Genomic DNA, 27728 nt, shown 5'->3' with positions numbered 1-27728 from the left:
TGGCTTTGGTGGCCCAACACACTATTAAGACACTTTATGTTGAGGTTTCCTTAATTTTTGTCAGTTACCTGTATATTCATTTGTTATATATGATGTCCCCCATCCTCTTCATAATGTCCCCTTCATAAAGTAACAGACAGTAAGCAAACTGTTTGATTCTGAGCATTTATTGACACTTAAAATATTCCTTTACCCAGACAAATGGCACCAGGTGTCTACAATTAAGACACAAATGTTTGAATTTCAATTACACATTTAAAAAGTACCTATTTTCTGCCCAACATGTAGGCTAAACTTTCCCTTTCTTCAAACAGGTCAAAGGGTGCTGCTGAATGTTTCATAGTATATTTTTATCTTTGGGTGAACATTGGACCCCATATCTTCCTCGTTATGGATGAACATTGGACCCCATATCTTCCTCGTTATGCGTGAACATTGGACCACATATCTTCCTCGTTAAGGGTGAACATTAGACCCCATATCTTTCTCGTTATGGGTGAACATTAGACCCTGTATCTTCCTCGTTAAGGGTGAACATTGGACCCCATATCTTCCTCGTTAAGGGTGTACATTGGACCCCATATCTTCCACGTTATGGGGGAACATTGGACCACATATCTTCCTCGTTATGGGTGAACATTGGACCCCATATCTTCTACGTTTCATTCTGAACATTTTAATAAAAACAATGAATGTCAAATCATAAAAAGGAACACATATCTTCACAGATTTGACATGTATTGTAAAAGATCAAAAACTAAGTCAACAACGGCCAGCAACCAAGGTTTTTGGAACATTTGTAGAATTCAGGGTTCACTTCACTGAACCATCTTAGCCTGTGTATCCCTCTCCCCCTCGTCATTCACTAAACACTTGCAGAATGAGAGGACCTCTGTTTTGAAAGCCTATTTTGCACCATCACCAGTGTACTTTCTGGTTTACTTGAATAATAAATAGAGAATTAAAATGAAATGCAAAAATGTAAGTTATTTATGTTTATTTGTACTGCCCATATTGCAAATGTGCTGATTGTTATAATATTCATGTATACTTTTCCTAATTGGATATTTCTGTGCTAGGTATTAGCCACATTTTGGTTTTCACATGTTCACCATCACCATCATCATCATCTCTGAATTCCATGATGAACAAGTAGGCCTACCAAATAATACTCAGGGGGTTTAATCATCATGTACACAAAGGATGAAAATAATAAATACATATTGCAATAAAATTGCTTTAATTTTAGTGTTATCTGCATGCAATACCACATGCAGTTAGAGAGGGTTTGTGAGGAGAGGACCATGATCATGCATGACCACACTGCCACAACCATAGACTGACCATACTGTCACAACCACAGACTGACCATACTGTCACAACCACAGACTGACTGTATGACCACATTACTGAGCGCTGATGTTCTTATATTGACTATACCAACTCTACCATCGCTTCCATCCCATAATCCTTCCTTCCGTAAACCATATTTCCACCCATCCTTTCAGATCAGTGAACATTGAGGATAGTTGATAATGAGGAGATTATAAAAGAACACGTCAGGGTTTCTACAGTTTAGTTAAACTGAAATGTATAGAGCTTCAATTAACGCTGCTCTATACTGGCACACATTTAACTTAGAAATTATTTATTACAATACATTCATATAATCCCCTTGACACGACTTCCGCCGAAGTCGGTCCCTCTCCTTGTTCGGGCGGCGTTCGGCGGTCGACACAGGCAATATTACACCCCTCCACAAACATTTAAATGTTATCCTTTTCACAGTGAACATGGTTTGTTAATCACATTGAGGCGGGTTTATGAAATAGAAACGAACACAAATTAAAAGTTGTAACAAAAGATTGCTGTGCAATTAAAATGTGTTAAAAATGTAAATTGTGTTAAAAAAATTTAAATTTGTGTTAAAAATGTAAACATTTTAAATTTGTAAAAACAAGACTGCAGAACATGACAAGGGCCAAATATGATGACTGGAGTATCCTCTTTAATTTCACAGACCATTAAAAATATGCTTCTTTGTGTCCACCATAGAAAATAAAAGTACACATGTCAATAAATGAAAAGGTTTTTGAAAAGTAAACTTTTCATTTTGGATGAGGACAATGCTAGTATTTCTTATTAAGTATCCTCACACAAAAACATTTGTCAAATCTACTTTGTTTTTAAAAAAGTAATTCAGTCAGTAAAATGCAAATGTGGTATGACACACCTTTTCATAAGTAATAATCTTAAGTAATTACAAGTAATAGTCTTTAATGCGTGTATGTGCCCATTAAACTAAACTGCTCAGAGAAAAGGCAGGCATAATATACATTGATTATAAATGTATGTTACTTGTATCATGAAAACGTTTCCTCATAAATCTACAAAAAAGATACATCATGAATACCTCTTACCAAATAAATTACACGTATCCTTAAATTAAAAATACACTGAGTGTACAAAACATTAGGAACACCTGCTCGTTCCATGAAAAGACTGACCAGGTGAAAGCTATGATCCCTTATTAGTGTCACTTGTTAAATCCACTGTAGATGAAGGGGTGGAAACAGGTTAAAGAAGGATTGTTAAGCCTTGAGACATGGATTGTGTATGTGTATGCCATTCAGAGGTTGAATGGGCAAGACAAAATATTTCAGTGTCGTTGAACGGGGTATGGTAGTAGGTGCCAGGCACACTGGGTTGAGTCACTGGCATCAACATGGGCCAGCATCCCTTGTGGAACGCTTTCGACACATTGTTGAGTCCATGCCCCCGACGAATTGAGGCTGTTCTAAGGGCAAAAGGGGGTGAAACTAAATATTAGGAAAGGTGTTCCTAATGTTTGGTACACTCCGTGTATGTAGACACAAACATTGAGGAGTTGCTCCAGTACATAACTGGTAATAAATATTTAATGCGGTTCAGAAGAAGTTCCTTACACCAAGATCTTAGAACAAGGTGAGTGTTAGTAGCCATTGGTCGAGCTCAGAGGGGACAAACTCATCCAATAACATTGTCCCAATGGCCCCTCGTCCAAACATGGCGTATCCTCAAGTTCCATACTGATCTGATACCCGGTACATACAATTAATTCCAGCATGCACCAGTTGACTGTATAGATACGTTGGTATTGACAGTAGGTTTGGAAAAAGAGAAAAACAACTTGTTACCATGATTATGGTATTTAAAGTCTAATAAATTATTGAAAATGTTGAGGACAAAAAGGTCACACGTCTTATATCATCTGGGCAAATAAAATCAGAGAGGAATGTCAGAATCCAGCTGACAACTCTCACGATGCATTTCCCTATCGCTTCAACTCACACATTCTCAAAGTTTCCCTTTCGACATCCTTTTGGTCAGACAAGCAAGCAGCGTGACATATCCTATGGCATAATCAGCAAAGTGTACCCACATCAGTCCCATTTTTGATTGAAACAAAAATATCAACATGAATATTTAGAACCAAAATCCTTCTAAATCGAACCCGGCTGGACAAATGTAAGGAATCCATTTATACATTTCTTCTTTAACTTTCCCCCTTTACCAACTTTAACTTTCACCAGAGTGTGAGTGGCCCATAGGAGGCCTCACTCTATTTGAGCCAGGGGTCGGTCTGTCTGTCTTCTTTGAGCCAGGGGTCGGTCGGTCTGTCTGTCTTCTTTGAGCCAGGGGTCGGTCTGTCTTCTTTGAGCCAGGGGTCGGTCTGTCTGTCTGTCTTCTTTGAGCCAGGGGTCGGTCTGTCTGTCTGTCTGTATTCTTTGAGCCAGGGGTCTGTCTGTCTTCTTTGAGCCAGGGGTCTGTCTGTATTCTTTGAGCCAGGGGTCTGTCTGTCTGTCTGTCTTCTTTGAGCCAGGGGTCTGTCTGTCTTCTTTGAGCCAGGGGTCTCTGTCTGTCTGTCTGTATTCTTTGAGCCAGGGGTCGGTCTGTCTGTATTCTTTGAGCCAGGGGTCTGTCTGTCTGTATTCTTTGAGCCAGGGGTCGGTCTGTCTGTCTTCTTTGAGCCAGGGGTCTGTCTGTCTTCTTTGAGCCAGGGGTCGGTCTGTCTGTCTGTCTTCTTTGAGCCAGGGGTCTGTCTGTCTTCTTTGAGCCAGGGGTCTGTCTGTATTCTTTGAGCCAGGGGTCGGTCTGTCTGTCTGTCTTCTTTGAGCCAGGGGTCTGTCTGTCTTCTTTGAGCCAGGGGTCGTGTCTGTCTGTCTGTATTCTTTGAGCCAGGGGTCTGTCTGTCTGTCTGTATTCTTTGAGCCAGGGGTCTGTCTGTATTCTTTGAGCCAGGGGTCTGTCTGTATTCTTTGAGCCAGGGGTCGGTCGGTCTGTCTGTCTTCTTTGAGCCAGGGGTCTGTCTGTCTTCTTTGAGCCAGGGGTCTGTCTGTATTCTTTGAGCCAGGGGTCTGTCTGTATTCTTTGAGCCAGGGGTCTGTCTGTCTGTCTGTATTCTTTGAGCCAGGGGTCGGTCGGTCTGTCTTCTTTGAGCCAGGGGTCTGTCTGTATTCTTTGAGCCAGGGGTCTGTCTGTCTGTCTGTCTGTCTGTCTGTCTGTATTCTTTGAGCCAGGGGTCTGTCTGTCTTCTTTGAGCCAGGGGTGTGTCTGTCTTTGAGCCAGGGGTCTGTCTGTCTTTGAGCCAGGGGTCTGTCTGTCTTTGAGCCAGGGGTCTGTCTGTCTTTGAGCCAGGGGTCTGTCTGTCTTTGAGCCAGGGGTCTGTCTGTCTTTGAGCCAGGGGTCTGTCTGTCTTCTTTGAGCCAGGGGTCTGTCTGTCTTTGAGCCAGGGGTCTGTCTGTCTTTGAGCCAGGGCCGGTCTCTGTATCAGAGTGTCTCACTGAGAGGTTTCTTTCAGTTGAACTCACTCATCTTGGATATAGGTTTGATTGCACTAGATGTCCATCCAGTGTTCTGACAGACAGTCAGTTTGGGTTTAAACAGGAAGACGCTAGACTCCGCCCTTCCTCAGCAGACAGACAGCAGATTTTTAATGACACAATTACAACAAGATTTCCTGCATGTGTTAATTGGGTTGGTCGGGTTATTTGGGTTGGTCGGGCTATTTGGGTTGGTCGGGCTATTTGGGTTAGATAGGTTGGTTGGGTTGGTTGTGTCCCAAAAAACTGATTTTCAAAAACTGTTATTTTATTTGTACTCACCATTTGAACAATAATTAATTCCTCTGTGTTCAAAATGTAAATCTATAACCTATGGGATTCAGACAACCAGAATATTAAAAAGAGCAACATTAAGTGAGGGGCTTCATGTTCCTTTGGGGAGCACATGAACATCACACATTGAGTCTATGGTCTGGAACAAGCAGTAAACGTTTGACTTGGTGAAGTGCTGGGGAAAAACAGACACGTCATCCCAGACATGCCTCTTTTGTGATAAAATGCACAGAAAAATAATTGGCCATGCACAGAAAGTGTTGCTAACAGTTTCACCAACCACTGCCCCAGTTATTGTCCCTTTGTCCACATCCAGCACAATGCTCCAATCTCAAAAGGGGAGCAAAAATGTGCTGCGTCAACTAGCATAAAATTCAGTCTGTGTGAGACTTGGCTTTTGGTGTGAGTTAGTTGACCCCTGAAACAGTCAGGTACTAATCCAATTGTGCACTACAAAGGGGACAGTGGTTCAATGGGTTTCCCCTAACCATTACATCAACCATCCCTCTTGCTTCTTAGTCAGTCTTTCCATTATCTCGTGTCTCCACTTTGTGCCGTCGGGCCGAGCACATGACCTTGTAGCAGCCGCGGGCGATCTTATGCATCCACATGACGTTCATGACATCCAGCGAGACGCTGGAGATGATCCAGGCAGCGCGGCCTTCCGGCGGGACGCGGTAAAAGGCTTCGGTGCCGTACACAGACCACATGCGGCTGTAGTAGAGGGGCATGACGGCGATGCGAACCAGGAAGAAGACCAGGGCCATTGCCATCCCGTTAGCGATGTTGGGCTTGGAGGACTTGGGGTAACCTAACACTTCAAAGAACCAGCTGGAAGAAAGACACAGTCAGTACAGTGATGTAAAGAAAGGCACAGTCAGTACAGTGATGTAAAGTCACAGTCAGAACAACGATGTAAAGTCACAGTCAGAACAACGATGTAAAGAAAGTCACAGTCAGAACGATGTAAAGAAAGGCACAGTCAGAACAACGATGTAAAGAAAGTCACAGTCAGAACAACGATGTAAAGAAAGTCACAGTCAGAACAACGATGTAAAGAAAGTCACAGTCAGAACAACAATGTAAAGAAAGACACAGTCAGAACAACGATGTAAAGAAAGTCACAGTCAGAACAACGATGTAAAGAAAGGCACAGTCAGAACAACGATGTAAAGAAAGGCACAGTCAGAACAACGATGTAAAGAAAGACACAGTCAGAACAACGATGTAAAGAAAGACACAGTCAGAACAACGATGTAAAGAAAGTCACAGTCAGAACAACGATGTAAAGAAAGTCACAGTCAGAACAACGATGTAAAGAAAGTCACAGTCAGAACAACGATGTAAAGAAAGGCACAGTCAGAACAACGATGTAAAGAAAGTCACAGTCAGAACAACAATGTAAAGAAAGACACAGTCAGAACAACGATGTAAAGAAAGTCACAGTCAGAACAACGATGTAAAGAAAGACACAGTCAGAACAACGATGTAAAGAAAGTCACAGTCAGAACAACGATGTAAAGAAAGTCACAGTCAGAACAACGATGTAAAGAAAGTCACAGTCAGAACAACGATGTAAAGAAAGTCACAGTCAGAACAACGATGTAAAGAAAGTCACAGTCAGAACAACGATGTAAAGAAAGTCACAGTCAGAACAACGATGTAAAGAAAGTCACAGTCAGAACAACGATGTAAAGAAAGTCACAGTCAGAACAACGATGTAAAGAAAGTCACAGTCAGAACAACGATGTAAAGAAAGTCACAGTCAGAACAACGATGTAAAGAAAAAGTACAGCGATGTAAAGGATGAGCAAACTGAAGTTTAACTTTGGGCCTAACAGGATTCAAACAACATCTTTCACACGTGTGAACATAAAACATATCCAGTAAAATCAATATATGAAAATCGTAAACATGGGTGTATGGGACTTGGCTTTAAACAAATCAACCCTCAAGCATGCCTCATTTTGACACCAGAGGCATGTTTTTTTTTTATCATAGCCCAAAAATGGTTTATTCAATTATTCATGACTTTGTCAATCAACTTGTTCTTAATAAATACAAAATCATTGTTTAGTGTTTCTGTATCAATATGGATGTTTGGGGTCATTTTGGACGTCTGGAGACATAATAACATGTTATCCATACCACCAGAGGTGGAGGGGGACCTGTATCAGTGCTTTAGACCAGATGGACAGATCATCTACAGAGATATAGCTCTTTCCCATGTACTCCCCTAAGATTGTCCTTTTCTGTACCACATATCGTACGACTGTGTACAAAACCAAAATTACCTTATTTTTGTGCATATAAAACTATGCCAATGGAATAGAGTCTGCCAATGGTATAAATACTTAATAGAACTGCAAAACGGAACTCAGATACGCTGTAAATCTACACAGCTGTAGTGGTGTGTATTCCCCGAAAGTAGTTATTCTAGGGCAAATCTAAAAAAAAGTTGATTTGAATCCAGGTTTCTGGATTGACTCCCACTGACTCTGTACCAGCACCCCCTGTATATAGCCTCCACATTGACTCTGTACCAGTACCCCCTGTATATAGCCTCCACATTGACTCTGTACCAGCACCCCCTGTATATAGCCTCCACATTGACTCTGTACCAGCACCCCCTGTATATAGCCTCCACATGGACTCTGAACCGGTAACCCCTGTATATAGCCTCCACATGGACTCTGAACCGGTACCCCCTGTATATAGCCTCCACATTGACTGTGTACCGGTACCCCCTGTATATAGCCTCCACATTGACTGTGTACCGGTACCCCCTGTATATAGCCTTCACATCGACTCTGTACCGTAACACCCTGTATATAGCCTCCACATTGACTCTGTACCGTAACACCCTGTATATAGCCTCCACATTGACTCTGTACCGTAACACCCTGTATATAGCCTCCACATTGACTCTGTACCGTAATACCCTGTATATAGCCTCCACACTGACTCGGTACCGGTACCCCCTGTATATAGCCTCCACACTGACTCTGTACCGGTACCCCCTGTATACAGCCTTTTTATTGTTATATTATTGTGTTACTTTTTATTATTTTTTACTTTAGTTTATTTGGTAAATATTTTCTTCACTCTTCTTGAACCATACTGTTGGTTATGGGCTTGTCAGTAAGCATTTCACGGTAAGGTCTATACTTGTCGTATTCGGAGCATGTGACAAATAAAGTTTGATTTGATTTCTCTGAAAAATAAATATTTCACGGGAAAGGTTATATAAATACCAGAATTCCTCCAATATTCTACATGTGCAACTTGTTAGGATATTTGGGTTGCTATAACATTTGGTTGGAAATGAGGATTTAGGCATGTTTTTTTAAAGCTTCCTGCCACAGGCCCTACCTCTCCCATTGTTTCACTAGCAGCAATGATAATACTGGCTTTGGTGTAAGTTAATAAATTGTTGGACACTGTCTCTCAAGATCAATGGATGAATCACTTTTTTAATCACTTTTTTTCAACAAAAAAAAAAATGTAATGGCAGCTGTTTTTTTTACAAGATAAATATGACAAAATGTGTATTTACTTCAAAATATGTAATGGCATTACAATGAAATTACCATAAATCTGTTGTTTTTTGTACTTAAGTGGATTGTACTTTGGAAAGAAAAGCTACACATTATTTAAGGGAAAAATGTATATTTTCGTTTTACGGAATATACTAATTAACTGTAATTTTGGTAAAAGAACAGTCTGTTTTGGTTACTTTTTATTTCAAAACATTATTTCCATGTTTATTGACGTTTTGATAAGAATGAAGTTGATAGTTTGTTAAGATTATCTCTAACAGTTTCTTCTTGGGGTCAAAATGACCCCCGTTGGTAATTCATGTGTGTAAAATATGTAGGTAGTATGAGGGTTAACAAAGTGTATTTCTTCCGCAGCAGCTTTGCAAGGTCTCTGAGTGTCACTGCCCTGTCTAAGATGGGGCGGCAGGCCAGTAACCAAAAGGTTGCAAGATCAAATCCCCGAGGCTGACAAGGTCAAAATCTGTCGTTCTGCCCCTGAACAAGGCAGTTAACCCACTGTTCCCCGGTAGGCCGTCATTGTAAATAAGAATTTGTTCTAAAAACTGACTTGCCTAGTTAAATAAAAGGTTAAAAAAAAAAGTTTTGTTTTAGAAAGTTCAGGCCTCAGTGTGGGTGGTACCTACCATAGACATAATAAATGTGTTTATATACAGTACATCTTAGACTTACCGCTGGTTCACACACGGCGTGGAGAACTCTGCAAGCAGACGGAAGTTAGCAAAATAAGGCAACATTCCTTGTCTCTGGAGGAACAACGTAAAAAGAAAACAGAAAGAAACAATGAAACAGGAAAGGAAGGGAGTCAAAATGCTTTTTCATTTGGTCAAACATCACAGCAGTTAAAGTGAGGCCTTCGCACCGTTTGTGCCCACAAAGATTAATCCATCATCAATAACAAAAGAACACAAGTCATGTGATAATTAATAAAAAAAAAATGAAGATCTCACTTTTACCATAGTGAACTTTTCAGCGCATTAAACGTACATTTCATGATCACTCAATATTAAGATACAAAGATAAATGTATTTTCCAACGGCAATAACAAGCGGGGGAAAAGGTACTCTCAAACAGACTTGGTATTACATACTGTACGTGAGGGTTAGAACTCTACTACAGATATCTTGGTGAAGAGACCTTTTGATCTGTCAGTGCTGAACCAAAGCTGAGATTAAAAGGAGACATTTTCAGATCTAAAATTAAATAATTGAAATCACTTTCTGAATATAGGTCGGCTCTTCTTCTATTTTTCAGATCAAACAGAAAAAGGCTCATCCCACGGGAGGCTCAGCTAACTTCTGAAGGATTTATCCATTTCATCGGTTGTTCCATTTCATCTCCAGTAGACCCTAATAAACCCATTCACATGATTTCGATGAGAACAGCTATGAGAACAGCTATGAGGCTTCAGTGACTCATTGAAAAGGGTGAGTTTTGGCAGTGAAACAGCTAAATTACATTCCCTTGTTGTTAGCACCACTGCTAACAACATAGTGTGCGCATACAGCCAGGATTTTACGAGTAGACATTCAGCCACTAGCCAAATGTGCCATGATTAGCCATGATTAGCCATGCATACAGTGCATTCGGAAAGTATTCAGCCCCTTTGACTTTTCCCACATTTTGTTAAGTTGCATTCTAAAATTGATTACATTGTTAGTTTTTTTTCCATCAATCTACACACAATACCCCATAATGACAAAGCGAAAAAGGTTATAGAAATGTTTGCGAATTTATTCAAAATCAAAAAACTGAAATACATTATTTACATATGTATTCAGACCCTTTGCTATGAGACTGGAAATTGAGCTCAGGTGCATCCTGTTTCCATTGATCATACTTGAGATGTCTTTACAACTTGATTGGAGTCCACCTGTGGTAAATTCAATTGATTGGACATGATTTGGAAAGGCACACACCACAGTTGACAGTGCATGTCAGAGCAAAAACCAAGTCACGAGGTCGAAGGAATTGTCCATAGAGCACCGAGACAGGATTGTGTCGAGGCACAGATCTGGGGAATGGTACAAAAAAAATGTCTGCAGCGTTGAAGGTCCCCAATAACAAAGTAGCCTCTATCATTCTTAAATGGAAGAAGTTTGGATTAACTAAGAGTCTTCCTAGAGCTGGCCGCCCAGCCAAACTAAGCAATCAGGGGAGAAGGGCCTTGGTCAGGGAGGCGACCAAGAACCCGATGGGTCACTCTGACAGAGCTCCAGAGTTCCTCTGTGGAGAATCTTTCAGAAGGACAACCATCTCTGCAGCACTCCACCAATCAGGCCTTTATGGTAGAGTGGCCAGACGGAAGCCACTCCTCAGTAAAAGGCACAGGACAGCCCACTTGGAGTTTGCCAAAAGGCACCTAAAGACTTTCAGACAATGAGAAACAAGATCCTTTGATCTGATGAAACCAAGATTGAACTTTTTGGCCTGAATGTCAAGTGTCACGTCTAGAGGAAACCTGGCACCATCCCTATGGTGAAGCATGGTGGTGGCAGCATCATGCTGTGGGGATGTTTTCAGCGGTAGAGACTTGGAGACTAGTCAGGATTGAGGGAAAGATGAACGTAGCAAAGTGCAGAGAGATCCTTGATGAAAACCTGCTCCAGAGCGCTCAGGACCTCAGACTGGGGTGAAGGTTCACCTTCCAGCAGGACAACGACCCTAAGCACACACCCAAGACAACACAGGAGTGGCTTCGGGACAAGTCTCTGAATGGAGTTGAGTGACCCAGCCAGAGCCCAGACTTGAACCCGTTCGAACATCTCTGGAGAGACCTGAAAATAACTGTGCAGCGATGCTCCACATCCAACCTGACAGAGCTTGAGAGGATCTGCAGAGAAGAATGGGAGAAACTCCCCAAATACAGGTGTGCCAAGCTTGTAGCATCATACCCAAGAAGACTCAAGGCTGTAATCGCTGCCAAATGTGCTTAAACAAAGTACTGAGTAAAGGGTCTGAATACTTATGTAAATATGATACTTCCGTTTTTTTTCGTTTTTAAAAAATCAATTTGCAGAAATTTTTAAAACCTGTTTTTGGTTTGTCATTATGGGGTATTGTGTGTAGATTGATGATTTGTTATTTATTTCAGGCCTAACACAGGCTAAAATGATCCAAATAGCACACACCAAAAGGGGAAACTTACCTTATAACAAAAGTTCATAAATGGCATGTACTCACTCTCAAGATATGGACGTGTCAGGACACAATGCATTTGCTTCAAGTCTATACCAGAGAGGATATGAACTTTCCCAGCATCTCTATGCTAATACGTCTAGATACTGGTAAGTCCATACTGTTACTGGACAGATAGGTCAGATCTGGTCAGTGTAGCAGACAAGACAGGAAGGATTCAGTCCAGACGAGTCAGCCCTGGTCTGAACATTTTACATCCTACAAAACCTCATTTGAATTTGGTCGTTTTTTTTTTTTTGCTTGAATGTTTTGCTGGTGATTGTGGGCCTATATTATTTTAAGAAATCATATTAGCAAAGGATAAAGATAGACAGACAGATTAGGGGGGGGGAAAAGGTGTAACTACAGTTACGAGCAACAAAAAGAAGCAACACCAACGTTGATAGGTTAGCATGAGTTCTAGAACTCAAATAGCAATCAAATATTAGCCTATGAATTCATTTGCTTTGTTTAGCAAGCTATTTGACCAGAAGTTCTGAGTATAACCTTATTGTTTTTCCACTGATCTAGTATGACATAATAATAACAGAAGACAATCTGCAATATAACAGCCGGTTTAACTAATAATATGCCTAGTCACCGAATTAACTACATACTCACATATACCAGCTTTGATTTACATTTTTTTTTTTTTTTTAATAAAAAATAAATAAAAGAATCACACAAAAAAAGTAAGTCAATCAATTAGTAAGTTCTGAATTAAGTCGGATGATAGTTAATGAGGGTTTTATGTTGATAAAGTGCTTCATGTTGACCATGCTAAGAAGTCACGAATGTTTCAGTGACAGTATGGTCTAAACCACCGTGTCATCCGTCCTTCTGATGGCCTGTCAGTTGTAGCAGCAAGACAATTTAACCTCATGGTCAATTATCTTAAGTAGTAGAAGTATTGCCGTTTTCAACAACACCGTTCATTTTGCTCCGTTGCTTTAACATAATGGACTTTCTGTCTCTAGAATGAAAGGTAAAAAAAAAAGACATTTACATAGGAATGCATTGCATCTCCGATAGGGTAGCTTTTGCAATGCATATACTGTTGTACTTCAAGTGTATTCATTTAATCCAGTTGGGTAGGAATACAATTCGCATACAATGCTAAGGGATAATTATTGTAAAAAGGTTTAAGGATTTGGGTTGGCCTGAATCAAGACATGATCTTTGCCTTACTGGGGCGGCAGTGTTGGGCCAGTAACCGAAAGGTTGCTAGATCACATCCCCGAGCTGTCAAGGTAAAAATCTGTCATTCTGCCCCTGAACAATGCAGTTAACCCACTGTTCCTAGGCCGTCATTGAAAATAAGAATTTGTTCTTAATTGACTTGCCTAGTTAAATGAAGGTAAAAAATGAAATAATTTAAAACAGAGACGCTCGAGGCTTGAAGTTAGGTAGGTGAGCCCTCACAGAGCTAGTGTGGGGCATTTCAGTGAGCACACATTCATAGACGAGATGCATTTAAGCATCATACATGGCAAAGTGTTATCATTAACATTTCAGTTGCTTTCAAGGGCCCTCTGCCATAACAGACAAGCGAGAAGAAACTGTGGAAATAGTGGGGCAGTGTGAGAGAAAGGAGACAGAACAGTAGGAGGTAGGAAGTAAGTTGTTTTGGCATGCACACACAGTACTGTTAGAGACCTGGGAAAGCCAGGAGAAATGGAGGCATGCTCAGCTCAGCTCAGTCCAGCACAGCTCTATATAAGGCTGAGGGGTCAGTGAAAGAAAAGCAGGGCTTTTAATGGGAAGGTGATGAGGAAGGGAAAGGAAATGAGGGTGTCGGCCACTACCATCACTAAGCATTCCATGCAAAAAATAGCAACACTGTCATCATAGCCATAATCATGAGCTATAGAACCAGGTGACCTAGAAGACTACAGACCAAGGGTGAACAGCAGTGTCCTGGATGACTGGGCTTAAAACCTTTTTCAGCATTATAACTAGTGGTTATAGTGGCTTTAACCAGCATACAACCCGTTTCAGCGTTATACCCAGTTTACAACCTGTTTCAGCATTATAAACAGTTGTTATAGTGGTTATAACCAGTTTCTCTGTCACTGTCCAGTCAAACGAGACAAGTTGCTTGACAAGACAGTGCTGATGAAGCATGATCATACCTGAAACTCAACGATATCAAACCTATCAAATGTTCTTTCAATCCAAACTATCGCTAACGATCATCCTAAACACAAAATAACACATTTTCTTGTACCACAACCACAACCCTTTTCATAACAAGAGACAATCAACAAGCAACTCCCCAAAACTGGACAACACAACATCTAATTTGTGTGACTGAACACAGAATCCTAAAGCCAAGCCTACAGTAGAGTTTGACCTCATTCTAATCTAACGGATTTCCTGCTTGTCTTTTCAACAGCTGAGGACTAGCTAATGAGAGGCATTTAGAAGAACATGTGAAATTAGTGCCAGTAGGTTAACGTCAGATGTTCTCACAAGCAGAGTCCTAGTGGACCTAACAGGAGCAAAGCTTTGTTAGCACTCACCCAGCCCTGCGTTCAGCATCACACAGCATGACACTCACTCACCCTCCCTGCCATCACCATCACACAGCTGTTCACCTTTAGCTGTATCTTTCCCATCATGCCTACATGTTCTGCTATTGGACAATAGGGAACTCACCAGTACATAGTAGTAAGCATACAGCGCAGCCAGGTGGTGCACTACAAAAAACTTGTCGCCTATCGCCTTCCAATAGTAAAATATTAACAGCAGATCTGGAAGACAAAGGAAAAGAGCAACACAGGGGTTAACTGAGAACATACTGCAGCAGGTGAACAAAAAGCTGGGTTCAGAAATGAAACTAAACAACAATCATTTTCTGGTACAGACAAAAAGGACAAAACACAACTGAAATAGCCGATGTTCCCGATGTCGATAACCAATGTTGCCGAAGTGTGGCTAAAGATGGCCAGGACGGCCTGTAGCGAACGAGGAACGGTGAAAGACGGCCTGTAGTGAACGAGAAACGGTGAAAGACGGCCTGTAGCGAACGAGGAACAGTGAAAGATGGCCTGTAGCGAACGAGGAACGGTGAAAGACGGCCTGTAGTGAACGAGGAACGGTGAAAGACGGCCTGTAGCGAACGAGGAACGGTGAAAGACGGCCTGTAGTGAACGAGGAACGGTGAAAGACGGCCTGTAGTGAACGAGGAACGGTGAAAGACGGCCTGTAGCGAACGAGGAACAGTGAAAGATGGCCTGTAGTGAACGAGGAACAGTGAAAGACGGCCTGTAGTGAACGAGGAACGGTGAAAGACGGCCTGTAGTGAACGAGGAACGGTGAAAGACGGCCTGTAGTGAACGAGGAACAGTGAAAGACGGCCTGTAGTGAACGAGGAACGGTGAAAGACGGCCTGTAGTGAACGAGGAACGGTGAAAGACGGCCTGTAGTGAACGAGGAACGGTGAAAGACGGCCTGTAGCGAACGAGGAACGGTGAAAGACGGCCTGTAGCGAACGAGGAACGGTGAAAGACGGCCTGTAGCGAACGAGGAACGGTGAAAGACGGCCTGTAGCGAACGAGGAACGTTGAAAGACGGCCTGTAGCGAACGAGGAACATTGAGACGGCCTGTAGTGAACGAGGAACGTTGAAAGACGGCCTGTAGTGAACGAGGAACGGTGAAAGTGTGTATGCGACAAAAGTGTGTCAGTGAGATCTCACCAGATATGAGGTAGCCTGTTGTCATGCCAACATTTATCTTCACAAGTGTGGGATCTCCCCTGTTGGCAGAAAAAGACGGGAAAAACATTCAACACATTACAACACGGTTCTATATAACATACAGTAACGATATGTACACAACACCGTGCTACCATCACACACTACAACAAAGCAACAGAGTCCTCACCAGACGGGGTCTTCATTGACGGCGTCGTCAAACAGCAGGATGTAGAGGCAAAAGAACCCCACCACCAGGGCATGAAGTGTGGACACCGTCCTAAAACACACAGAAACCTGGTCAAATCTGTGATAAAACACACACACCTTGTCAAATATGTGATGAAACACACACACCTTGTTAAATCTGTGATAAAATACACACACACACACACACACACACACACACACACACACACCTTGTTAAATCTGTGATAAAACACTTTGTAATAGGTGATGCAGATTAAGCGTTCCTGTGCAGAGCGCAGGACGGCGCAGGGTGAATTAACTCTCTGGTTGCACGGCCACCAGCAGACAGATTCAGCCCAATGAGATGAAACACTGTTCAGGGGTCAGTCAGTCACTCAGATATCAGAGAATCAGGCAGTCAGACAGATATCAGAGAATCAGGCAGTCAGACAGATATCAGAGAATCAGGCAGTCAGACAGATATCAGAGAATCAGGCAGTCAGACAGATATCAGAGAATCAGGCAGTCAGACAGAGAATCAGGCAGTCAGACAGATATCAGAGAATCAGGCAGTCAGACATATCAGAGAATCAGGCAGTCAGACATATCAGAGAATCAGGCAGTCAGACATATCAGAGAATCAGTCAGTCAGTCCGATATCAGAGAATCAGTCAGTCAGTCCGATATCAGAGAATCAGTCAGTCAGTCCGATAGCAGAGAGACAGTCAGTCAGATAGCAGAGAGACAGTCAGTCAGATAGCAGAGAGACAGTCAGTCAGATAGCAGAGAGACAGTCAGTCAGAGAGCAGAGAGACAGTCAGTCAGATAGCAGAGAGACAGTCAGTCAGATAGCAGAGAGACAGTCAGTCAGATAGCAGAGAGACAGTCAGTCAGATAGCAGAGAGACAGTCAGTCAGATAGCAGAGAGACAGTCAGTCAGATAGCAGAGAGACAGACTCTCTGTTATCTGACTGACTGACTCTCTGCCAGTCTGTCTGCCAGTCTGTCTGCCAGTCTGTTCATCTCTCCCCCTGGCCATTGGCACGGGCCAGACCAAGACCAGACAACTACAGAACCTTCACAGACAGGGTCATCTGAGGCTCATCTGTAATCTTCAAAACAGCAGTGCCTTTGCAGACAGTCAAGTCAATAGTCAAGTCAATAGTCAAGTCAATAGTCAAGTCAATAGTCAAGTCAATAGTCAAGTCAATAGTAAATCAATAGTAAGTCAATAGTCAAGTCAATAGTCAAGTCAATAGTCAATAGTAAGTCAATATATAATACATGGACGGTTGTAATAACTGAGAATGTGTGGGGTGGTCATGACAACATGATGGTTATGAGTCATGGAACATTCTTGGAATACATGATGTAATAATAGTGTTCACGGCAGATCTTTTGATAAGAGCATCTGGTGCGATTTATTTGATTTAAGTAGTCAGTCAAAAACAAATTCTTATTTTCAATAACGGCCTAGGAAGAGTGCCTTGTTCAGGGGCAGAACGACAGATTTTTATCTTGTCAGCTCTGGGATTTGATCTTGCAACCTTACGGTTACTGGTCCAACGCTCTAACCACTAGGATACCAGCCGCCCCAGATAAGGAGCCACATTGTGTAAATTACCTGTGTATTGACCTGTGTAAATGACCTGTGTAAATGACCTGTGTAAATGACCTGTGTAAATGACCTGTGTAATTGACCTGTGTAATTGACCTGTGTAATTGACCTGTGTAAATGACCCGTGTAAATGACCTGTGTATTGACCTGTGTATTGACCTGTGTATTGACCTGTGTAAATGACCCGAGTATTGACCCGTGTAATTGACCCGTGTAATTGACCTGTGTAAATGACCTGTGTAAATGACCTGTGTATTGACCTGAGTATTGACCTGTGAAAACATCTGGGTGACTTGAGGCATTGACACATGAACAACAATAACAGATTTATAGCAGACTGTCGAAATGATCATGTATGTAGTGACACACGAAGGACGATCATATGATATCAGTGTTGCAGCCAGTAGCCAATGTACCTTGAGTTCCATTCCACTTTCTGCTGGTCTGCCAGGCGTAGGAAGCCAGGACTGGCGCGGGGGGAGACCCAGGGACTGACCCGGTGGAAGAGCCACTGGAAGGAGAGGAAACTGGTGACCAAGATGACTAGGATCAGCTGGCTGAACAGGTCCATGGCCGCCTAACCCCACTGGAGAGAGAGGAAGAGAGAGGAAGATGGAGAAGAGAGAGGGAGAAGAGAGAGGGAGAAGAGAGAGGGAGAGAAGAGAGAGGGAGAGAAGAGGGAGAGAAGAGAGAGGGAGAGAAGAGGGAGAGAGAGAAGAGAGAGAGAAGAGAGAGGGGGAAGAGAGAGGGAGAAGAGAGAGAGAAGCGAGGAGAGAAGAGAGAGGGAGAAGAGAGAGGGAAGTGAGGAGAGAGAAGAGAAAGAGAAGAGAGGAGAGAAGAGAGCGAGAGAAGAGAGATTTTATGATCTCTTTTAGTCCTAATTTGGACTAATCTTCCAAGAGTCCTTCAACATTAAAACACAATTTATAATACCATCACATTTTCACATAACACACTGTTACAAACAGACATAATACACTGACATATTGACCAGATAAATACTCTAACAGTCTAAAACGATAGATTGATTCTTCATCTACCATAGTCCAGCACAACTTCCCTATGTATTATATTTAAATGGTTTTAAAGTATTGTTTGAATTTATATAATGAAAGGTTTCTGGTTTGCTCAGATAAATGATTCAATTTCTTTATTGCTCTTTATTTTGCCTATTTCTCTTTTCTGTCTGGATAACACATAGATGGTGGACAATCTATTCCTAGTATTGACTGAATGTCTCTTACCAACTGAATACCGTTGTAAATAGAGTTTGGCCGTTTTAAATGATGTATATTATGAAATAAAATCAGCATGTTTTTTTCAATTATCTTGTTGACTGATGACCAACCAAGAACGTTGTGTGTGTGACTACAACAGAAGAACCATATCTCCACCTTTAAACAATCCTTGCTGCTTTGTTCTGTGCATTCTGCAGCCTCCTAACTTCACTTGCTGATGCATTTCCCCAGACCACAGAACAGTACTTCACCTGATTCTCAATGAAAGCTTGTGTTATTTGCTTAAGAATCTTTCCCGGTAAATATTTATCTATCCTTCTGATCATGCATGCAGTTGTACATTGTAGATGATTTATTTGAGATGACCATGATAAGCAGCTGTCTAGCTGCACTCCTAGTAGTTTGGTTTTTGACAGACAGGCAGTATACTGGGGTTAGGTACAGGAACTGCCTACGTAGACACCAGACAGGCAGTATACTGGGGTTAGGTACAGGAACTGCCTACGTAGACACCAGACAGGCAGTATACTGGGGTTAGGTACAGGAACTGCCTACGTAGACACCAGACAGGCAGTATACTGGGGTTAGGTACAGGAACTGCCTACGTAGACACCAGACAGGCAGTATACTGGGGTTAGGTACAGGAACTGCCTACGTAGACACCAGACAGGCAGTATACTGGGGTTAGGTACAGGAACTGCCTACGTAGACACCAGACAGGCAGTATACTGGGGTTAGGTACAGGAACTGCCTACGTAGACACCAGACAGGCAGTATACTGGGGTTAGGTACAGGAACTGCCTACGTAGACACCAGACAGACAGTATACTGGGGTTAGGTCAAGAAGATAGGAAATATTTGTGGGCCAACCTCAAGCTTATCACTTGTATTGCACCACAGACATTTCCCTTACTGCAAATCCATGGTGTGAGTGTGGTGTGACTGTCTCAGCGTGACGGCTGTGAACGTGTGTCAGTCAGTGAAAACTCAACCAAGTCAGTGAATGTTCGGCTTTAGGCTGAACTAGGGGAGTGGAGAAGCTAGGTGCTTTATGCTGAACTAGGGGAGTGGAGAAGCTGGGTGCTTTATGCTGAACTAGGGGAGTGGAGAAGCTGGGTGCTTTAGGCTGAACTAGGGGAGTGGAGAAGCTGGGTGCTTTAGGCTGAACTAGGGGAGTGGAGAAGCTGGGTGCTTTAGGCTGAACTAGGGGAGTGGAGAAGCTGGGTGCTTTAGGCTGAACTAGGGGAGTGGAGAAGCTGGGTGCTTTAGGCTGAACTAGGGGAGTGGAGAAGCTGGGTGCTTTAGGCTGAACTAGGGGAGTGGAGAAGCTGGGTGCTTTAGGCTGAACTAGGGGAGTGGAGAAGCTGGGTGCTTTAGGCTGAACTAGGGGAGTGGAGAAGCTGGGTGCTTTAGGCTGAAATAGGGGAGTGGAGAAGCTAGGTGCTTTAGGCTGAACTAGGGGAGTGGAGAAGCTGGGTGCTTTAGGCTGAACTAGGGGAGTGGAGAAGCTAGGTGCTTTAGGCTGAACTAGGGGAGTGGAGAAGCTGGGTGCTTTAGGCTGAACTAGGGGAGTGGAGAAGCTGGGTGCTTTAGGCTGAACTAGGGGAGTGGAGAAGCTGGGTGCTTTAGGCTGAACTAGGGGAGTGGAGAAGCTGGGTGCTTTAGGCTGAACTAGGGGAGTGGAGAAGCTGGGTGCTTTAGGCTGAACTAGGGGAGTGGAGAAGCTGGGTGCTTTATGCTGAGGAGCCAACAGCGGGTCAACAATTCACCCTGTAATTATTTCATTTGTTAAGCACTTTGAAAAGGCATCTATTAATGAAGTTTGATGGATTGAAAGAGGCACAATGACACAAACAGAGGAAGCGCTGTGGATAATAAAGTGTTTGTGGCAATGCCGATAATATTGCCAGGGACAGGGTGCAGGCAAAGAATAAACAAAAGAGTTCACCTAGAAAATGGCGCCAAGGTATTACTCCAGAGACACTGGAGTAGATCATTGCTGATCTGCACAATGTGTTAGGCTATAAACACAGGGTAGGCTAAATATTAAAAGGCCTGTAAAGATATGGTGGGCATGTCATAGGCTGGACTTTAGGGTAGTCGGCTATCGTTTCTTCTTCTGTAGTTCTTGTCACTTGGCCCCTCCCCATGCTCTGGGTGATGGTGGCTTCGTCAGGTAGATTTGTCATGATGATGATGATGATGATACTATGATATGCAATGTCATTTTATGGTCTTAAAGTGACAGTACATGATTTCAAGTCCTAGGTATGTATTATTGCCTGAGTAGAGCAGAAGACACCATCTGGGTATGTATTATTGCGATACTTGCTTGAAGAAAGAAGATTGCCAGTTGTTTTTTAACCTGTAACTGAAATAAGTTTATTGTAATACAATAGTATATTTTTGATAGTTTTGCCTGGTCCATTGTATTGCTCATGATTCAATAGGTGGCCTGTCACCACCTGTCTTGTACTGGTTGAGCTGGTCCCCGTCACCACCTGTCTTGTACTGGTTGAGCTGGTCCCCGTCACCACCTGTCTTGTACTGGTTGAGATGGTCCATGTCACCACCTGTCTTGTACTGGTTGAGATGGTCCCCGTAACCACCTGTCTTATACTGGTTGAGCTGGTCCCCGTCACCACCTGTCTTGTACTGGTTGAGATGGTCCCCGTCACCACCTGTCTTGTACTGGTTGAGATGGTCCACGTCACCACCTGTCTTGTACTGGTTGAGATGGTCCACGTCACCACCTGTCTTGTACTGGTTGAGCTGGTCCCCGTCACCACCTGTCTTGTACTGGTTGAGATGGTCCCCGTCACCACCTGTCTTGTACTGGTTGAGCTGGTCCCCGTCACCACCTGTCTTGTACTGGTTGAGATGGTCCCCGTCACCACCTGTCTTGTACTGGTTGAGATGGTCCCCGTCACCACCTGTCTTGTACTGGTTGAGATGGTCCCCGTCACCACCTGTATTGTACTGGTTGAGATGGTCCACGTCACCACCTGTCTTGTACTGGTTGAGATGGTCCATGTCACCACCTGTCTTGTACTGGTTGAGCTGGTCCCCGTCACCACCTGTCTTGTACTGGTTGAGATGGTCCCCGTCACCACCTGTCTTATACTGGTTGAGATGGTCCCCGTCACCACCTGTCTTGTACTGGTTGAGATGGTCCCCGTCACCACCTGTCTTGTACTGGTTGAGATGGTCCACGTCACCACCTGTCTTGTACTGGTTGAGCTGGTCCCCGTCACCACCTGTCTTGTACTGGTTGAGCTGGTCCACGTCACCACCTGTCTTGTACTGGTTGAGCTGGTCCACGTCACCACCTGTCTTGTACTGGTTGAGATGGTCCCCGTCACCACCTGTCTTATACTGGATGAAATGGTTCCCCTCATTAAACAGCAACTGGCATAGCCTGGTAGTTGAGCTCTTTTAGGTAACCCTAGCTGGCAGGTGTAACTGGGGCATACGTTTAATTCCATCTGACCATATAGGCCCTATGCATCAAACAAAACTCTTGGTTTCCATTGAGCTTGTGACGATGTCAGCAGACTAGAAGGCAAACTGTAGCACACAACAGCGATCCCTGGAGTTCTACAGGAAGTATCCATAGAGATAGGCTCCTTCTGCTGCAGAATCTTCCTTTCTGAACTGTGCAGCGTAGAAGGCGCTGATCCGTACAGATAAGCCTTTGGCTCCAACAAGAGCCAGCTCAGCAGACACCACTTACACACAATGCAGTCTCTATGCAGAGGAGAACCCGAACAGCTGGAGATTATCGTGGTTGCTACTGCGATTGGACACCCTAGAACATCAATTCCTGATGCTACTGCGATTGGACACCCTAGAACATCAATTCCTGATGCTACTGCGATTGGACACCCTAGAACATCAATTCCTGATGCTACTGCGATTGGACACCCTAGAACATCAATTCCTGATGCTGCTGCGATTGGACACCCTAGAACATCAATTCCTGATGCTACTGCCATTGGACACCCTAGAACATCAATTCCTGATGCTACTGCGATTGGACACCCTAGAACATCAATTCCTGATGCTACTGCGATTGGACACCCTAGAACATCAATTCCTGATGCTGCTGCGATTGGACACCCTAGAACATCAATTCCTGATGCGGCTGCGATTGGACATCCTAGAACATCAATTCCTGATGCTGCTGCGATTGGACACCCTAGAACATCAATTCCTGATGCTACTGCCATTGGACACCCTAGAACATCAATTCCTGATGCTACTGCGATTGGACACCCTAGAACATCAATTCCTGATGCTACTGCGATTGGACACCCTAGAACATCAATTCCTGATACTACTGCGATTGGACACCCTAGAACATCAATTCCTGACTTCCTTTCTGTACTATGTTGCCACATGAATTCCGCCAGTAACCATTCCCGCAGTAAAATGCAGCTAGTAAGCATGTTAGTTCTGCTTTCCAAATATGTTTCTGTCACTTCAGGTAACAACATTTACACTCATGTATTATTACTGCCTGTACCAGTCGACTGGCTACTCGGCTTTTACACTGCGAATCCCCCCTGTGCAAGGGACTATTATTGTGTACTGCAGGTTCAGCCCCCAGCCCCCAGCCTCAGCTGTAAAGCCTTTATCCAGCAGCAGTGTTAGGGCTATGACCCAGGAGAGAGCCTGTCTCAGCCACAGCACTGATGTGTGGCAATAAAACAGACAGATCCTGCCACTCAGAGATACACGCATCAGCATAGCTTCCGCAGCGCAGAAAGCAATGAACGCACGCACGCAATCACAAAGGACATCTGCTGTAGCTTCTGATGACTCTCCCAGTGAGCTAGTTCAATCACTGTGGTTTACAATCAAAAAAAGGTCCTGAAGGATGGAGTCATCAAATCAAATTGTATTTGTCACATGCTTCGTAAACAACAGGTGAAACTAACAGGTGAAAGGCTAACTTCCCAACAACGCAGAGAAAGAAAATAGAGAAATAATATAAAGGTAATAACACAAAATAATAAAAGTAATAATAAATTCAAAATGAGTAACGATAACTTGGCTATAAACACGGGGTACCAGTACTGAGTCAATGTGCAGGGGTACGAGGTAATTGAGGTAGATATGCAAATATAACTAGGAATAAAGTAACTAGGCTACAGGATAGATAATCCATCTCCACAGTAGAGGTGTCATAATACCCATAATACCTAGCGGTCAAATAGGGAAATGGTTCCAATCATTTTCCACCGTTCATTTTTCCCATAGCGAATTTTAGAAACACTTCGAATAAAAGCTGTGTTTCATGTAGGCTTACCCTGGCGTGACGTTTTGATAACCGTGTAAATCTCTCTAGGACAGATTACTTTTATCAATATATTTGCCTGTATTTACCCCCCCCCAAATGAAATGCTAATTAGCTGCTAATGTGGCTATCATAAACAACTACAAATGCCATGATGATCTGGACTAGACTGCCGAATCGAGGCAAGGACTAACGATTTAGCAGTCTCATGGCTTGGGGGTAGAAGCGGTTCAGGGTCCTGTTGGTTCTACACTTGGTGCATCAGTACCGCTTGCCGTGCAGTAGCAGAGAGAACAGTTTATGACTTGGGTGGATGGAGTCTTTGAAAACATGTTGGGTCATCCTGGGAGAGTTAGTATGTGTGTGTGTGTGTGTGTGTGTGTATATTTATTTGTTGTTGCTTCTCTGTAATACTACAAGTAACCTAGCAATTTCTTTGGACACTGTGTTAACTAACCTCCAGATGAGCTTCAATGCCATATAACTCTCCTTCCGTGGCCTCCAACTGCTCTTAAATGCAAGTAAAACTAAATGCATGCTCTTCAACTGATCGCTGCCCGCACCTGCCCACCCACCCAGCATCACCACTCTTGACGGTTCTGACTTAGAATATGTGGACAACTACAAATACCTAGGTGTCTGGCTAGACTGTAAACTCTCCTTCCAGACTCACATTAAGCATCTCCAATCCAAAATTAAATCTAGAATCGGCATCCTATATCGCAACAAAGCGTCCTTCACTCATGCTGCCAAACATACCCTCGTAAAACTGACCATCCTACTGATCCTCGACTTCAGCGATGTCATCTATAAAATAGCCTCCAACACTCTACTCAACAAATTGGATGCAGTCTATCACAGTGCCATCCGTTTTGTCACCAAAGCCCCATATACTAACCACCACTGCGACCTGTACGCTCTCGTTGGCTGGCCATCGCTTCATACTCGTCGCCAAACCCACTGGCTCCAGGTCATCTACAAGTCTCTGCTAGGTAAAGCCCCGCCTTATCTCAGCTCACTTGTCACCGTAGCAGCACCCACCAGTAGCATGCGCTTCAGCAGGTATATCTCACTGGTCACCCCCAAAGCCAATTCCTCCTTTGGCCGCCTTTCCTTCCAGTTCTCTGCTGCCAATGACTGGAACGAATTGCAAAAATCACTGAAGCTGGAGACCCATATCTCCCTCACTAGCCCTCACTAGCTTTAAGCACCAGCTGTCAGAGCAGCTCACAGATCACTGCACCTGTACATAGCTCATCTGTAAATAGCCCATCCAATCTACCTCATCCCCATACTGTATTTATTTATTTATTTATCTTGAACCTTTGCACCCCAGTATCTCTACTTGAACATTCATCTTCTGCACATCTGCCATTCCAATGTCTAATTGCTATATTGTAATTACTTCGCCACTATGGCCTATTTATTGCCTTACCTCCCTTGCACTCACTGTACATAGATTTTTATTTTTTCTACTGTATTATTGACTGTAAAGTCAGTGCAGGCACATGTGCGGTCTGGTCAGCATGTTAGTGCCTGGTTACACAGAAGCTCATTGATGCGTGCGAGCAGTGTGGGCGCAATGACTGAATGACATGTATGTGTAAAAAAAAAAAAAATCATTACAATGCAAGCGTGTGCCCGCATGTTGATTTTGTCCACCCAAACCAGACGCGATCAGACCACGCAGATTGAAATATCAAAACTAACTCTTAACCAACTATATTCATTTGGGGACAGGTCAAAAAGCATTAAACACGTATGGCAAAACACAGCTGATTAATCAAATTGCATTCTAAACTGAAGATAATGATTAGGTGATTACTGGAGTCTGTGTTACCTTGGGGCAAAACTGTGACACCAATTGGACCCTCGAGGACTGGAATTGCCAACCCCTGCTAGAGTATCTGTTCAACAATCTGGGCTTGGGGTTTTTGCTTGCATGCATCACCCGACCTGGCATTACAGAGAGGATACTGAGAGGCTGAGGCCAACATCAGGGCCAGCAAACCAACTGCATAATCTAGCATCCCCATCATCAAATCATCTAGCTCCCAGTACGTTGTTAGAAGCACCAGTCGCTGTCATAAACGGACACACTCCGTTGTGAAGGAAGTCTCCGAGCTGGTTTATTAATCAACATCAAATGTCTTTGTTTTGTTCATTCATCTAATTGTTATGTCTACTTAAATGTTTTTTCTCTTTATGGCTTCCGACTGGTGCAGCTGTCTTAAGGCACTGCATCTCAGTGTTAGAGGCGTCACTGCAGACACCCTGGTTCGAATCCATGCTGTATCACAACCGGCCGTGATTGAGAGTCCCATAGGGCGGCGCAAAATTGGCTTCGTTCGGTGTAGGCCATCATTGTAAATAAGAATTTGTTCTTAACTGACTTGCCTAGTTAAATAAAGGTTAAAATGAATAAGAAAAAATATGTAGGCCTATGCTGCAAATGTGTAGCCTATGAAATGAACCAATGAAACAAACCCTGCGCATGTGTGTATATACATATATACAGTATTTGTAATGTAGCATATCAATCGCAGAATCGGTGGGACATAACTTGTAACATTGAAACTATGCAGTTACATCGTGGTAGATGCGTTTACATTCAAAGATAATTCAGTCAATGTATTCCTTTATCATTTTCATTCGGATAATTTCAACCAATTTAAAAAACAACATGCACGGACCAGCCCACGTTGCATTGCACGAACGGCATTCCCTTTACTGTAATTGTAACATAGCGTATGGTTCAAAATCATAAACGAACAGCCTAAGAGACACACATGAACAGTCAGATTTACCTTTCTTCAGGCTTCCATTTAGATCTCTGTTCCGAACTCAACTGGCTTGTGATGGTGCGACGGCATGGCAAATTCTGTCCGATGCCATGTTATGTTTAGTACTTTTAATATAGCTCTCTCGGAGCCTTCAAGTCGGATTTTACCGTGCAAACGAGAACCGTAGCTCTAAACTGCATTGCACTGAATGATAAATCCACCCCACATAACGCGCAAATTGACAGCGGTGTGTGTGATGCAGCGAAACTGACGCTCGTTTATGGAAATGATGGGGACGTTACAGTAGGGCAGGGCACTCTATCATATAGGATCGAATTACAGCTACATTCTTAAAGAGATAGGCCTATTCAGATACACCCCCTCCCTCCCAACACACACACACGCGTTAAATGAAATACATGTGAATTTGCTAATATCAATTTGTCTCCCTGATCAACAGAGACAATATTTGGTGTTGCTGAAAAGACCATGGTTAGAACCCTGTCAGTCACATTGGTCCTGTGACTCAGATGGTGTTAAAGGGGGGTGACGTATGGCCTACCAGGTGGTTTAGACTGGAGGGGTGGGAAATTACAGTCCTCGGGGGCCTGATTGGTGACACAGTTTTGGGCTGACCCACGCTCAAGCAATAAATAGGCTAATATTGCTTGAGATTTGGGGTTGCATCGGCTCCCCAAGCCAATCCACCTGTCCTATTAAAATAGGCTTCTGGGAAGATTTATCCCCATAGCCGTCTTTCCTGCATGTTCTGGTTCAATGTAGTAGAAACTGTTATTATTGAGATTATTATATTGACAGGTTATGACATGACAGTATGGCCATCAAATACAATGATTGAAGCTACATGCCAGGGGATGTTGCATTTTGTGGTCTGGATCCTTGCTAGACATATTGATGATGCTGACTTGTTTTTTTGAATAAACTAAACAAAGCCAAAAAAAACATACTTGATTAATGGTTGAAGCTTAATCAAAATCAATCTCAGCAGTTTGGT

At 43.1% G+C, this 27728-nt stretch overlaps 2 protein-coding genes across 2 annotated transcripts; both read right to left on the bottom strand.

Moving 5' to 3' along the window:
• Nucleotides 1-149: 149 nt before the first annotated feature.
• LOC123731547 (uncharacterized) lies at nucleotides 150-5363 on the bottom strand. The gene is made up of 3 exons (XM_045710823.1): nucleotides 5348-5363; nucleotides 4210-4849; nucleotides 150-4140 (listed from the first exon to the last, which is right to left on the bottom strand). Exons 1-3 carry the CDS (start codon nucleotides 5361-5363, stop codon nucleotides 3597-3599), a joined length of 1200 nt encoding a protein of 399 aa, XP_045566779.1. The 3' UTR covers nucleotides 150-3596.
• On the bottom strand, nucleotides 1989-27021 carry LOC106590651 (TLC domain-containing protein 4-B). Its single transcript, XM_014181786.2, has 7 exons — nucleotides 26738-27021; nucleotides 17810-17979; nucleotides 15777-15866; nucleotides 15590-15648; nucleotides 14549-14643; nucleotides 9386-9459; nucleotides 1989-5987 (listed from the first exon to the last, which is right to left on the bottom strand). The coding sequence occupies exons 2-7, from the start codon at nucleotides 17962-17964 to the stop codon at nucleotides 5672-5674; spliced, it is 789 nt and encodes a 262-aa protein (XP_014037261.1). The 5' UTR covers nucleotides 17965-17979; nucleotides 26738-27021; the 3' UTR covers nucleotides 1989-5671.
• Between the last annotated feature and the right edge of the window lie 707 nt (nucleotides 27022-27728).

Source organism: Salmo salar, chromosome ssa29, assembly GCF_905237065.1.
Source record: "Salmo salar chromosome ssa29, Ssal_v3.1, whole genome shotgun sequence".
Taxonomy (NCBI): Eukaryota; Metazoa; Chordata; class Actinopteri; order Salmoniformes; family Salmonidae; genus Salmo; species Salmo salar.
The sequence above is the reverse complement of the archived record's forward strand: the minus strand, read 5'-3'. Positions and strand labels throughout refer to the sequence as shown.